Source organism: Solanum tuberosum, unplaced genomic scaffold (genome assembly GCF_000226075.1).
Source record: "Solanum tuberosum cultivar DM 1-3 516 R44 unplaced genomic scaffold, SolTub_3.0 scf00044, whole genome shotgun sequence".
Classification (NCBI taxonomy): Eukaryota; Viridiplantae; Streptophyta; class Magnoliopsida; order Solanales; family Solanaceae; genus Solanum; species Solanum tuberosum.
This window is the reverse complement of record NW_006238970.1, coordinates 19,890-32,216: the sequence shown is the minus strand read 5'-3', so window position 1 is coordinate 32,216 and position 12,327 is coordinate 19,890. Positions and strand designations below refer to the sequence as shown.

At 33.2% G+C, this 12,327-nt stretch overlaps 2 protein-coding genes across 3 annotated transcripts; one reads left to right on the top strand and one right to left on the bottom strand.

The window, feature by feature from the left end:
• The first annotated feature begins 344 nt into the window (after positions 1 to 344).
• LOC102596732 (uncharacterized) lies at positions 345 to 6,185 on the top strand. Of its 2 annotated transcripts, none has more exons than XM_006343381.2 (8): positions 345 to 606; positions 1,899 to 2,393; positions 3,028 to 3,193; positions 3,535 to 3,820; positions 4,482 to 4,554; positions 4,631 to 4,721; positions 5,208 to 5,287; positions 5,574 to 6,185. In XM_006343381.2, exons 1-8 carry the CDS (start codon positions 508 to 510, stop codon positions 5,808 to 5,810), a joined length of 1,527 nt encoding a protein of 508 aa, XP_006343443.1. In that variant the 5' UTR covers positions 345 to 507; the 3' UTR covers positions 5,811 to 6,185. The 2 variants fall into 2 exon arrangements, with proteins under 2 accessions (XP_006343443.1, XP_015162451.1); XM_015306965.1 differs by having other exon boundaries at positions 346 to 606; positions 3,532 to 3,820.
• A 4,765-nt stretch (positions 6,186 to 10,950) lies between these two features.
• LOC102596397 (mucin-1-like) lies at positions 10,951 to 11,999 on the bottom strand. Its single transcript, XM_006343380.2, has 2 exons — positions 11,804 to 11,999; positions 10,951 to 11,654 (listed from the first exon to the last, which is right to left on the bottom strand). The coding sequence occupies exon 2, from the start codon at positions 11,623 to 11,625 to the stop codon at positions 11,140 to 11,142; it is 486 nt and encodes a 161-aa protein (XP_006343442.1). The 5' UTR covers positions 11,626 to 11,654; positions 11,804 to 11,999; the 3' UTR covers positions 10,951 to 11,139.
• Between the last annotated feature and the right edge of the window lie 328 nt (positions 12,000 to 12,327).

Genomic DNA, 12,327 nt, shown 5'->3' with positions numbered 1-12,327 from the left:
GGTCATTTTTTTGAAACTGACTAAAAAGGAAAAGAGGTCATTCTTTGTGAAACGTAGAGAGTATAATAGTTTCATAATAGACTTAAGAAGAAGCAAGACATTAAGTGAAATAGAATGAGTAATTTTTTACAAGTTACATGACTAGCCCCACTGATGAATTGAATCATGAGTGAGCATGTTAGTGATAGTGAGAGTGCACTTTGAAAGAATGGATGAGACCCGTGTCTGGCAGGGAATACACATATATTGTAGTAGTAGTAGTAGGCCAGTCGTGTGAGTGTCTTTACTCTTTGACTTTTCCCATTTCCCTATATTTATTGCAAGTACCAACTAACTAACATTCCATTATAATAAAAGCATCCTTCTTTCTTTCTTTCTTTCTTTCTTTTTGCTTTAGAAATATTTATTATATACAAGTACCATCTTGTTGTTCATATAAACAGTAGTGTTTTTCAGTTCTCAGGGGAAAAATACACACACCAGAACTGGGTCTTTTTTCATCTTCACATGATGAGGTGTGAACAGAAGGATAAATCAATGGCTGAGGTGTATGATGAATATGTTAGAAGTAATGTTTGTGAAAGAGTTGCTATTCAAATCCCTCAGGTGAAACACCAAACACAGATGCTCTCTGTTTTGCTTTCTTTTCTTCTCTCTTCTTGATTTTTGGTTTGGGAACTAAGGATTACACTTGTTATTTGTCTCTTGATTTGTTTCCCACTTATTAGACTGAATTAGCTTTTATCCACCGACATAGTAATGAGTTTTTTACATAACTAGTGCAGTTTATGCTGCTATGGAACCTCACTTGCTTTGTGTCCTGTTAAATAATATAAAAAACAATTACTACATATTACTCATAGGGGTCGTTTGGTAGGATGTGTTAGAAAATCTAATATATGTATCAGCATAACTAATTGTAGCATTACTAATTCCAGCTTTATTAATACACCCTATTTAGTACTATTCTTATACACTACCAAATCACCTATAATTAAGCTTTTAGACCTATGTTGCTCAGACTTTCAAAAATGTCATCGCACCCCTATCCAATTGTTAATAAATGCACTTTTTTGTAGAATGCCTCTTGACATTTTTGAAGAGTTTGAGCAACGAAGTCTTGGATTGATGTTAGGAAGCATATATAAACCGGAGAAAAATGTGAAAAAACCTCCTCTCTCAAAACCTTAATAGAAACTTAAAATATCACTTATCCATTGAAAAGCATTTTTGTGCCTTCAAGGTCTGGAGTTTTTCTTTCTATCTCGTGTTTAGATAGTGCTAGGGAGATCTAATCCATAGCGGCTTTTTTCTGTCAAGTTCTGTAGTGGTGCTTTATGGACTTCTCTTGTCCACTGTAAATCCGTTCATGTACCAAAGACAAATTTAATATAGAAATAGTAGTGTACATATATACACCAACTGCCTCGGTGTCAGATTATGGATTTGTATAAAAAAGTTTAAGATATGTAAGAAGTTTAAAATTTCTTTTTAAATTTTGAATCTGCCTCTGCTTCTTCCGAGATATCTTGTTCCTTGGTTCTTAGACAAACAATGCCACCCAAATGAGATGCTACTTCAAACTAATATGTGTGTTCTGTCATATTCCATTGAAAAAGGAATACAGCATCAACTAGCTGTTTCTTTCAAAACTGATCTATTGGCACTTGTTCTCAGCAGAAATTAACTGCATTCGAAATCTTTTAAGTTTTAAGCAAATAGTTGTCTTTGTATTTGAAGACATATTTCTGTTATATTTCCGTCCAGCTTGCGCGTATTCTTTAAGGATGCTTGGATTGCTATGATTTCTAATTGTCACCTTGACATGTTGTCGAAGGTCTTGATGAGCAATGGTGCAGGTTTCATAGAATGAGTTACAACTTGTTCTTCCTTTTCAGGGTAAAAGTTCCTCAGGGATTACTGAAGAAAGTGAACATGCTAAGCAATGGAAGAGACCAAATCTATTTGTGGAGATACCTTCCAAATCATCGGATGCCTCTAATCAAGAGTCTGTGCAAGTTAAAATGCTTTCAGCACCCACGCCTACACCAAAAAGGGTGAATTTCCTTTTGACACCTAGTCCTTCTAATTCGAGAGCAAACGCTTTTCCTAGTCCGTCATCATGCAGAGGCAAATCATCCATCAAGAGTCTTTTGCCAAGACTAAGCTTCAAATTGCGTAATATGAATTCAGATACAGAAAAGGCAACCTTACCAGATTCAGATACTTCGGCCATGGTGCCGCAAGAGAAGGTGTCCATACCAAGGTCATGGTCATTCACTAAATTATTTACACCACGTGTGAAAAGGACGTCATCGTTACCCGTTACACCAATTGATCATTCAAATCCAGAGTCTGCTAGTGGAAGTATCAGCAGAGCTATGACATTTGGTGTAAGTGCTCTGTACAAAGTTGGTTTACTTTCATAATTGTTGTGGTATTAATAACATTTATGATCTAATTTTGTAAGTTGGTCATATAATGAATATGAGTTAAAACTGCTGCAGAAACACCAAGTATCTTGTTTCATTTGATGACCTTTATTGAATGCTATAGCTTTTTTCTTCTTATTGAAATATAATGCACCTTATGGAGCTTTATATAACAAATCTCTCCCCGAGACCTTGCTCTTCAAGCACCAGTGCGCACTAGGCATTAATGATGGTGAGACTGTCAAAAGTATTTTCTCCAGTCTGATAAAAGAACTATAGGAGGACTATATAACTGTTATTTTCTATGGAAGGACTATTTCATGCCCATCCTGTATCTACACCTGAGTTTATCTGAAGAATGTTTCATATCATATTTGCGTTTATGCTGACTTTCTAGGAGACAATGTTGTTGTTTCCTTTATTTATTAAAAAGTTTAGGGGATCCATCTAGATGATGTTTCATTCTAAACATCGTCGATGTGAGGTATATGCGGAGACCTGGGAAGATTTTTTGACATGTTGAAGGCCTAAAGTAATTGTTTTGCACTCAACAATTTTGTTTAATCACTTGAAATGTGATCTGTTCTTACTGTAGCCAAAAGAAACACAACTGCGCATTTCTCGATCACTTTCTCTACCGGTCATTAACAAAGATCGACGCACTAGGAGAGTTGAATCTTTCTTTCGAGTCATTCCTTCAACCCCTCAGGGGAAGGATGGGGATTCCACAGTTCCAGCTACACCTCCAGCTAAAGTATCTGGTAAATAATTGTTTATATGATCCAAGTAATTATTTGATTTATGTTAGAATAAGGTAAGAGTCCTACATTGGTTGGGGAATGAACCGGTGGTTTGCTTATATGGACTTGGGCAATTCTCCCCTCATGAGCTAACTTTTGGGGTTGAGTGAAGCCCATGTGTCATATCTTTACAATTTATAAGCAATCACATGCTCCGGAAGGTCACTGTACTTGAACACTTTCTGATAGAAAAATGCGATGAGGCTTCTTCTGTTATGAAGTTACCATATGGTGAGCATATGAGCACCACATGTACATGCATGCTTCCATTTCTATCTAATCAATGTGTTATTTCTCAGAAGATGAAGAGCCAAATGGTGAAGATATACCTGAAGAGGAAGCTGTTTGTCGAATTTGTCTGGTTGAATTATGTGAAGGTGGGGAGACACTCAAGATGGAATGCAGCTGCAAAGGTGAACTTGCTTTGGCTCACCAAGAATGTGCTTTCAAATGGTTCAGTGTAAAAGGTAACAGAACATGTGACGTGTGCAAGCAAGAAGTTCGAAACCTGCCTGTCACACTTCGTCGCCTCCAAAGTGCGAATGTGGGATCCAATAGTTTCCAGCACTTGGAAATAAACGGATACAGGTGAGTGTATTTTGTTCTTTTCTTTATGAGCTAAGGAGACCGAGTATCTTACCTGCTTAACAAGTATCCCTGCACTTCAAAATAGAAAGCAGTGTTGCTCCCTTTCAAATGGTTTTCTGTCTATCTCATTATTTGGAATTTTTTGTGATATCATGTGTCTCTTCTAGTTTCGTGTTAAAACTAGATACATATATAAATCCAGCTTTGGTATGCTGATCTCGTAGTTCTTGGTCTTATATTAGGTGCTCCATCTTATTTGATTTCCCAATTGAGGCCGAATACTAAGGTTACACATTGAATTTCTGATAGCATATAATGATAACAGAAGTACTTAGGAGGATCATTGAAATAAGCAAGAATAATATTTCGATGGAAAGTACTGCACTCGACTTTAATGATGATTTACCATTTGATACATCTACTATTGACTCACAACATGAAATGGCACGAAAATGTTGAATTAAAAAGTCATGCTTTATTAACACTTTTGTTGTTCAATCCCAATAAGGAAGACTAGTTTCGTCACATTTTCTGATTCCGCTCTACTTGTCCCACTTTTGTCTTTGGAATGAACTAGTTAAACCTGAAAAAATGGGAAACTAAATGTGTAAATACTTATTAAAAATTACTCAACTGACTCAGCTTCTGAAATTTTGCACAGGGTATCACAGGAACTACCAATTCTTGTCATTGTCAGCATGCTTGCCTACTTTTGCTTTCTTGAGCAGCTTCTGGTAATTAAGAAGTATCTTCATGAAAGAAATAGACCGCCATCGATCTTGTATTGATTTACTGTTGTCCCATCTGCAGGTCGGATCAATGGGTACAGGTGCAATAGCAATATCAGTTCCCTTTTCTTGTGTACTAGGTTTGCTTTCGTCTTTGGCGTCATCAACCATGGGTATGTCATCTTCTGCTCAGTTGGAACATTATAAAAACTTTGATCAATCGAATGTTGTAGATATATAACTTCCAAGGAAGTATAAGTTCTAATCAGTACCCCCTTAGGTCCTACTCAATACAGAATAAGACAGATCTGAGTGTCCACGAGACACACCTGTGTCAAGTTTAGGTGTCTGGATAATCGCTTTGTAAGTTTAAGTGTGAAACTAACAGTTCGAGCCAAGTTTGAGTGTCTGTCTATGTATTTTGTGTTCATAAAATCTTACCTTATAAGAAAAAAAGTTAGTGATAAAAGGAATTGTGTAAACTTTTAACTAAGATTTGGATATAGTTGAAAATCTTGTCGGTGACCTCAACTCAAAGTAGCAAATTATGATCTTCACTTGGCTATTTTATAACAAATGCTGGTAGAATATCTTATGCTCATATGTGTTTCCTTTTGTATTCTGACAAAAAACTCTTTATTTTTTTAATCGTTTGGTAGTGAAGAGAAGGTTTGTTTGGGTTTATGCGTCGATTCAGTTCATCCTCGTGGTATTCTTTGCTCATATGTTCTACTCCTTGGTAAGTAATTCTAATTCCTAAATGTGTAGATCTGAATGAATTAGGGACACTACATTGGATCAAGATTCCAGAGGTGGATGCAAAATTTAAACTTGACGTGTTCAACCTTTAAGTTGTTAATTATCACTATCATGAGTTCATGATTGAATACTTATTGAAAGTTTAATAATTTTTCACACATATATTTGTGTTTCGTGTTAAAAATTCTAGGTTGAGTTGAACCCATTGAATAAGGTTGTGTCCGCCTCCAGTTGGACCTTTATAATGTTATACTATACATTTTCAGGTTCATGTACAAGCTGTTCTTTCAATTCTTCTATCAACATTTGCTGGCTTGGGGGTCGCAATGTGTGGATGTTCCATACTTATCGAGTTCTTTAGATGGAAAAGGCGGAGACAAGCCGTGTTAGATCAACAACAGCAGAATTCCCAGCTGAATCAAACAGAAATATCGTCCCACATAAGTACTCGTCAAGATTATCAATCGGATTTAGAAAATCCAGGGACAGTTAGTGGGAGCTAGGTAGTCAATAAAGCTATAGCAGCTTATAAGGCATTAAAAAAACACAGTTGTTGTGGGGAAATGGAATGGCTTGTTGTATATATCTCGACGTTACTCACCCTCCACCGGGAAGTAGAAAAGTTCATTGTACTGTGAAAGCGTGGAAAGAAAGATACCGACACTTGACTATCATCCCTGTTTCAAAAGTTGTTTGGCACTGCTCTTAATAGAACCAAACTACGTATCTTTGGATGTCTTTGATCATTTCCTTGGTTGCGACCTTATGCAAATCATAATCTTGAGTCTCACTCTAAGACATGCATCTCCATTGGTTACTCCTCAAATCAAAGCGCCTATAAATTTTATTAACCTATGTTGAAAAAGATCTTTTTCTCTCATCATGTTCAATTTGTGGAGTCTACATTTCCATGATCCTCGCATCCGTTGACATCTTCCTTTGCCCATGTTTCATGGAATGTTGCATCAAATTATGCCACTCATTTCACACTACAAGGTCCCTCACCTGCAAGAAGGCCTTCACATTCACCCGTACCTTCACCTTCTTCAAATGTGGACACTGTCATTTCTTCTCCTCCGCGTAGAGAGTCTCCCCAAGGAAGTTCAGATCCTTTACTGTCTTCTCCACCATGTCAAACATTTTTTCATATACAAAAAGGTCCTACGCATAACCATCCTATGACCACACTGTCTCAAAACAAATTTACAAGCCTAAACAAGCATTCACCGCAACAAAACATCCCATTAATTCATCAATTGAGCCATCATGTGTTACACAAGCTATTAAAGATCCTGAATGCAGAGCAACAATGTCAGAAGAATTTAATGCTCTTGTTAGAAATGGTACATAGGAACTTGTCCCTTTTCAACTCAATTTAATGTCATTGGTTGTAAGTGGATTTTCAGGGTAGTTAAAGACTTTCATCAAAGATTCAGGCTTGACTATCATAATAGATTTAGTCATGTTATTAAAACAGCTACCATTAGAGTAGTTGGAAGTATTGCTTTGCAGCTTGGGTGGAAGATTAGGCAACTTGATGTCAATAATGCTTTCCTTCAAGGATCATTGCAGGAAGAAGTCTATATGAATTTGATGTGAGGTCAAAAATATATACTTTTAATTATTATTTGTCTCATATTTAGTATTTGAATTAGTCCTTTTTTAGCATAAATTTTATGGACTGTGCTTAATAGTATATTTTATTTGTAGGAGTATATTGATGTAAAGAAGAAGTTTGAAGCTAACATGAATTAAAGATGAAAGATTATAAAATCACACAGACAGCTTGATAAATTAAGTTTAATGTAATAATGTATAGTTTATAAAGTGCAAAGGATTGCAAGTTGCGAATTGAAATCTTGTTCCACGTCACTCGCAGAAGGCAACAACATCAAACACAATTGAGGCGGTGCAAAAATGCGCCTATTACTGTTTCACGCATATAACAATTCCAATTTCATTTAGTTTTGATTTCTCAATTGTGTTGGACTCAATTATATTATTTAGGGTTTTCTAGATCTATAAATAGTTCATAAGAATAATTATTGGGAGAGCATCAAATACAAAGTCGTCAATACTTTTTAGGATTTTTTCTTTCTTCTTTTCTCAGACATTAGTATCTAATTAAGACAATAAGATATCAATAATTTTATCAAATATAATATAGATAAAAGAGGTGTGCATATATATACACCTATAATTGATTTTATAGAGGAAACTTTTGATTAGTAGTTAGTAGACTTCCAACAAAGTCGTATGTTATTAGTTTGAACTAAAAGAAAATATAAATTTACGATAATTAGATATTCATGTAAAATAAATAGAAATTATAGAGAACATATAAAATAAAATAATGCAACATCATTCTTACGATCTTAACCACTAAAAAATAGAAGAAATAATACTAAATCAATGCATATTCCTATGAGTTTTTGTCCACATCCATCGGAATAAGCTGATCGCCATTCAATAGCCTTCCATCTTCTTCTTCAAGTCAAATTAAAGCATGAATTTAATAAATATAAAAAATATAATACCTTAACATACTAATTTAATTATTTCTATACAGTCTTTTGTAATATCTATATTTATAGGACTAAAATATCAGATAATGTCATGAGTATGACTATTAAATTATTTTAAAAGTTATGATGATAAAAGGTTGTGTAAGTAACAAAATAAAGACCATTAAATTTTACATTAGAGAATATGAATGAATTGTTAATGACGTGTTTATTATTCTACAATAATAGAGAAGTAGGAGAATTTGTCGAAAAAATTAAAAATTAAATCGAATTTTAGGTAAAGATGATAATAAAGATGAAAAACTTGAGAGACTTAAGTCATTATTATGTAAATTTTATTGTTACTTAAAGCTTACAATGAAGGTATTGTAATTCAAAAACCATGAAAATGAATTTATAATGTCCAGTAAAGTCATACAGTATTATTTTTAACTAACAAAAATTATAATCTACAAAAAAAGAAATTCATATAAAATACAAAATAAAGAGAGGACGTATGGAAACATAAATACAACATTCTTATGATCTTAATAATTGAAAATAGTAGAAGAAGAATAAAAAATTTATGCATAATCTTTCGATTTTTTGTCAACATCCACTCGCTCAAGCCGATCATCATTTAATAGTCTTCTTATTCTTCGAATCAAACTAAATCATGAATATAATAAGCATAAAAAACATACTTAAAAGAATGAGATTATTTCTATAAAATCTTACAATGTATGTCTCTTTTTATAAGACAATAACATAAAATATCAATAATATAATAAATATAAATACTAAAAGTATTTCTTACGATCTGAACATTAACTAATACTGCATCCATTCTATCATCTTAATATTTTTGGAGGAAGATAAATTCTCCATGATCATTTTATTTTTCTCTAAGAATGCATATCATAGAAACTTAATAATGGAAGATGTAAAAACAAATTAAGAAGAGAAGATGTTTCTCACTTTTTATCTTACATGATGTAAATTCTAATTTGGTGGAGTGACGTAAAACCTTCCTCAAACTCCATTATATATCTTCTTAGAGAGGGAAATGTAAGTTTTTTTTTTTGTTCCTTTTCTTACTTTAATATAACAATAGCATATTAATTAATAATTAATAGTAGCAAAAACGTTTGGGTTGTCACTTTTTAGATAAAAACTTTTAAAATTCTAGGTGTTACTAATATAGGGAAACGGATGTTTGCTTAATGGTAAATTTGCATGTTTCAAATTAAGTTTAATAAATTGAAAATTAAATAGAATGGGAAAAAAGAGGGGGAAAAAATTGGTTTATCTATTTATTTTATTTTTAATAGCTCCAAGAATCTTTAAATTCAATTTATCAACTATTCACCTTCCAATATTATTATCATAGCTATTAATATAATTTAAGAGTTATGATCACCAAAGTCATGGAAGTAATGAAAATAAAGACAATTAAGTTGTTATATTAAAGAACATGAATAAATGAAGAAAAAATAATTAACATATTCATTTTTATACAATAATAATTAGAATAAAAATAAGGAAAAGATGTTTAAAAAAAGGAGAAAAAAATAAATAGAATCCTTGGCCAAAGAGAGGTGTCACAACACTTTTCTTTTATCTAGCTTTATATTATACATAGATTGTTTTATATAGTTTCACAACAGTTTATGTTTTAATAAAAAAATTGTTATGTGAATTTAAAAAAATAAAAACATTATGATTTTTAAAGAATTAAAAAAAAAATTGATAATGAAAGGATATGGTAGTCAATTATTAAGTTTAATTAGGAGAAAAGGGGAAGTTTAATTATTGTTCTGAGGGGATGGGGTTTTATTTTAAAACCCCAAAATTGAGGGTGAAAATGATTTATATTATTTGTATATTATACTTGAATACAATTTTACATATTTACTCCCAAAAAAGCATTAGACCGTGAGGTGGTGTTGGAATGAAAAAAACGCACCGACAATGTCATAATCTTTATGAAAACATAATGAGCAAGCAGGAATTTTGTTTGCAAATAAAATAAATTAAAATAAAATAAAAAAGCAATCACAACCACAACCACAACGAACGTCATTGTCAATACAGTGTAAACAAAATAACGTGATATGAATAGGACAACGCCCATTGTTCTACTGCCAGCCCACAACCAACAGTTGCACCACACAAAGCACTCACGTCATTTGGTGTAAAATATAAGAAAATTCCAAAATATAACAAGACAATCCATGAAATATAATTTATCACATACAGTAAAAAAAGGAAAAATTCTTTTAGCCAAAAAATTTGGCCAGAATGATATTTTACCTTTTTAAATATTTTTATCCTTTTAAATTTAATATTTTTTAGCTTAAAAATGGAAAAAAAATCAATTTATTTTAAAATAAAAAAGATATTCTAATTTTTTAAAATTTCTGACCATTTAGCATTATGAGTAAAAAAAAATAATACTAATACTACATCAGCCAGTGTGATTGGCATTAATTAGCCCACAGATTTAATTCAACTAATTCATGTCCATATATTTTGTCCTTCCATATCAAAACTTTAATAGCCTACTATTCCCAATTCACATGCGCCGTAACTGCCATTGAGGCAACTTTGGCTTTTGCTCTGAAAGGCACCTTCTATTTCATTCACTCTTACGTACAATATTGGTCCAATAGACAGATCCACATTTATTCCTCAAAATCATTCAACCAACAACTCATTCTTTTCTTTAGTTCTACCATCCATCAAGTTTTTTTTGTTTTAAATAACAATGGTATGTGAGACATGCTGCACAGCTCTAAACACCAACAAGCATGCAGGTCAATACAAGTATCGAGTAATTTTAGTCTTACGATCCACTCAGGCCCTTCCAATGACAAAGCACCAGGGAGCCAAATATTGTAAATTCTCCCTCTCAATGCATAAAGAATAATAGAATATAAATCTAAATAAGTTCAAAAACAAACAGAGTTTAAACTTATTTTACAGAAACAAGTCAAGAAAATAAGTTTTTGCAAAAACTCAAATAGAATTAATTCTGCAGATTCCGTTTGTTGAAAATTTTCAAACAAACGCCTAAAGCATTTTGTTGATCATTCACAGTATCATTGCAAGTGAAAAATCAAAACGAATTGCAAAATCATCAGCAAAGCAGTTATCAAAAGTTAAATTTCCAATAGCAGACAAAACTAATGAATCCAGTGGGTAAAGAATCAAATGAATCCAATGATATTGTCGTAGAAATTCCAAATGCAACAAATCTAATCATGATGCAGTAGACTTACATACATCTGTAGTATACTATATGAACTGATTTGCATATGAAGATATATCAAAGAATTTCTCTCCTAGCATCATACCCGAACTGAGATCGCTGGATATTTTGTTGTCGCTTCTTGTACACAATTGCACCGACACCTACAAAACAAACGGCGGCGATCACTCCGACTGCTATTCCGGCCTTCTTTCCACTCGTCATTCCACCACCAGATGATTCCTTCGACGACTCTGCACTCTCGTGGCTAATATCACTCGCAGCTTCGGAATTCGGAGCCGGCGACGGGGAATCTTTAGAGGTAGAATCACCCGGTGATGGCGCCGGAGATGAATTCGGAGAGAGATCTGACGGTGAAGGTGCCGGCGGAGAAGTTAGATTTGATGAAGGCGATGGAGCCGGACTCACCGGTGGAGAAGCTACATCAGCGCCAGATTCCGGTGCAGGACTTGGTGAACTTGCAGGCGGATCTGTACAGATACATTGTTGAGCAAGGAAAACAGCAAAGAGAAGCGTGAAGGAAAACATTCGAACTGTCGCCATTGCTAACAAATCAAACCTTCCTCTTCCGCCTGTTAACACAAAAACACTACAATTAGAACTAAATCAAACGATTTACAAAATAATACAAATACAGATCTGGAGATCCACATAATAATGAAATTGCCAGCTTAAACACTGAAGTAAATTAAAAAAACCGTTCTAGAGAGAGAGAGCGTACCTGGGTGAAGTGTGGAGAGTGAAAATGGCGATGAATGTTAATATCGTGAAGGAGAAAGAAACGGAATGGACTCCTTTTGGATCTGAATTTGAAAGTTGCGTAGGATATAAGAAGAAAAGTTGCGTATTTTGGGTGAAATACTCATATGACTTATCACGTTTGGATCTTTAGTTTTTGCTTTTCTTTTTTCAAACTTTATGGCATGGTATGTTTTTGTTTTTATATTGCAAATTTGATAAATATTTCATATTATAATGTATTTAACTAGTTAATTATTAATACTTCAATGTAATTAAGTTTGTAATCACTATTTAAATATTCTTTAATGTCTAATCTATTATAATCATAAAATGAAATAATTTTGATACTAGAGATATAAATATGCTTAAGGATGTGATGTTGGTGATCAATAAAGAACAGGCTATCAAATGCATATTTTGGTGGATAGTCATGTAAAGGTCATAAAACTATTTTGTACTTTTATTAATGAAAACATATTTTTTACATCTTTCAATTTTGTTTTA

Bases quoted from the DNA above. Each gene is read 5' to 3' on its own strand.
- LOC102596732 (XM_015306965.1), top strand. From the start codon at position 508: ATGATGAGGTGTGAACAGAAGGATAAATCAATGGCTGAGGTGTATGAT. The intron at 607-1,898 runs GTGAAACACCAA...CTTCCTTTTCAG, and splicing joins TTGCTATTCAAATCCCTCAG to GGTAAAAGTTCCTCAGGGAT. The intron at 4,722-5,207 runs GTATGTCATCTT...ATCGTTTGGTAG, and splicing joins TTTGGCGTCATCAACCATGG to TGAAGAGAAGGTTTGTTTGG.
- LOC102596397 (XM_006343380.2), bottom strand. From the start codon at position 11,625: ATGGCGACAGTTCGAATGTTTTCCTTCACGCTTCTCTTTGCTGTTTTC.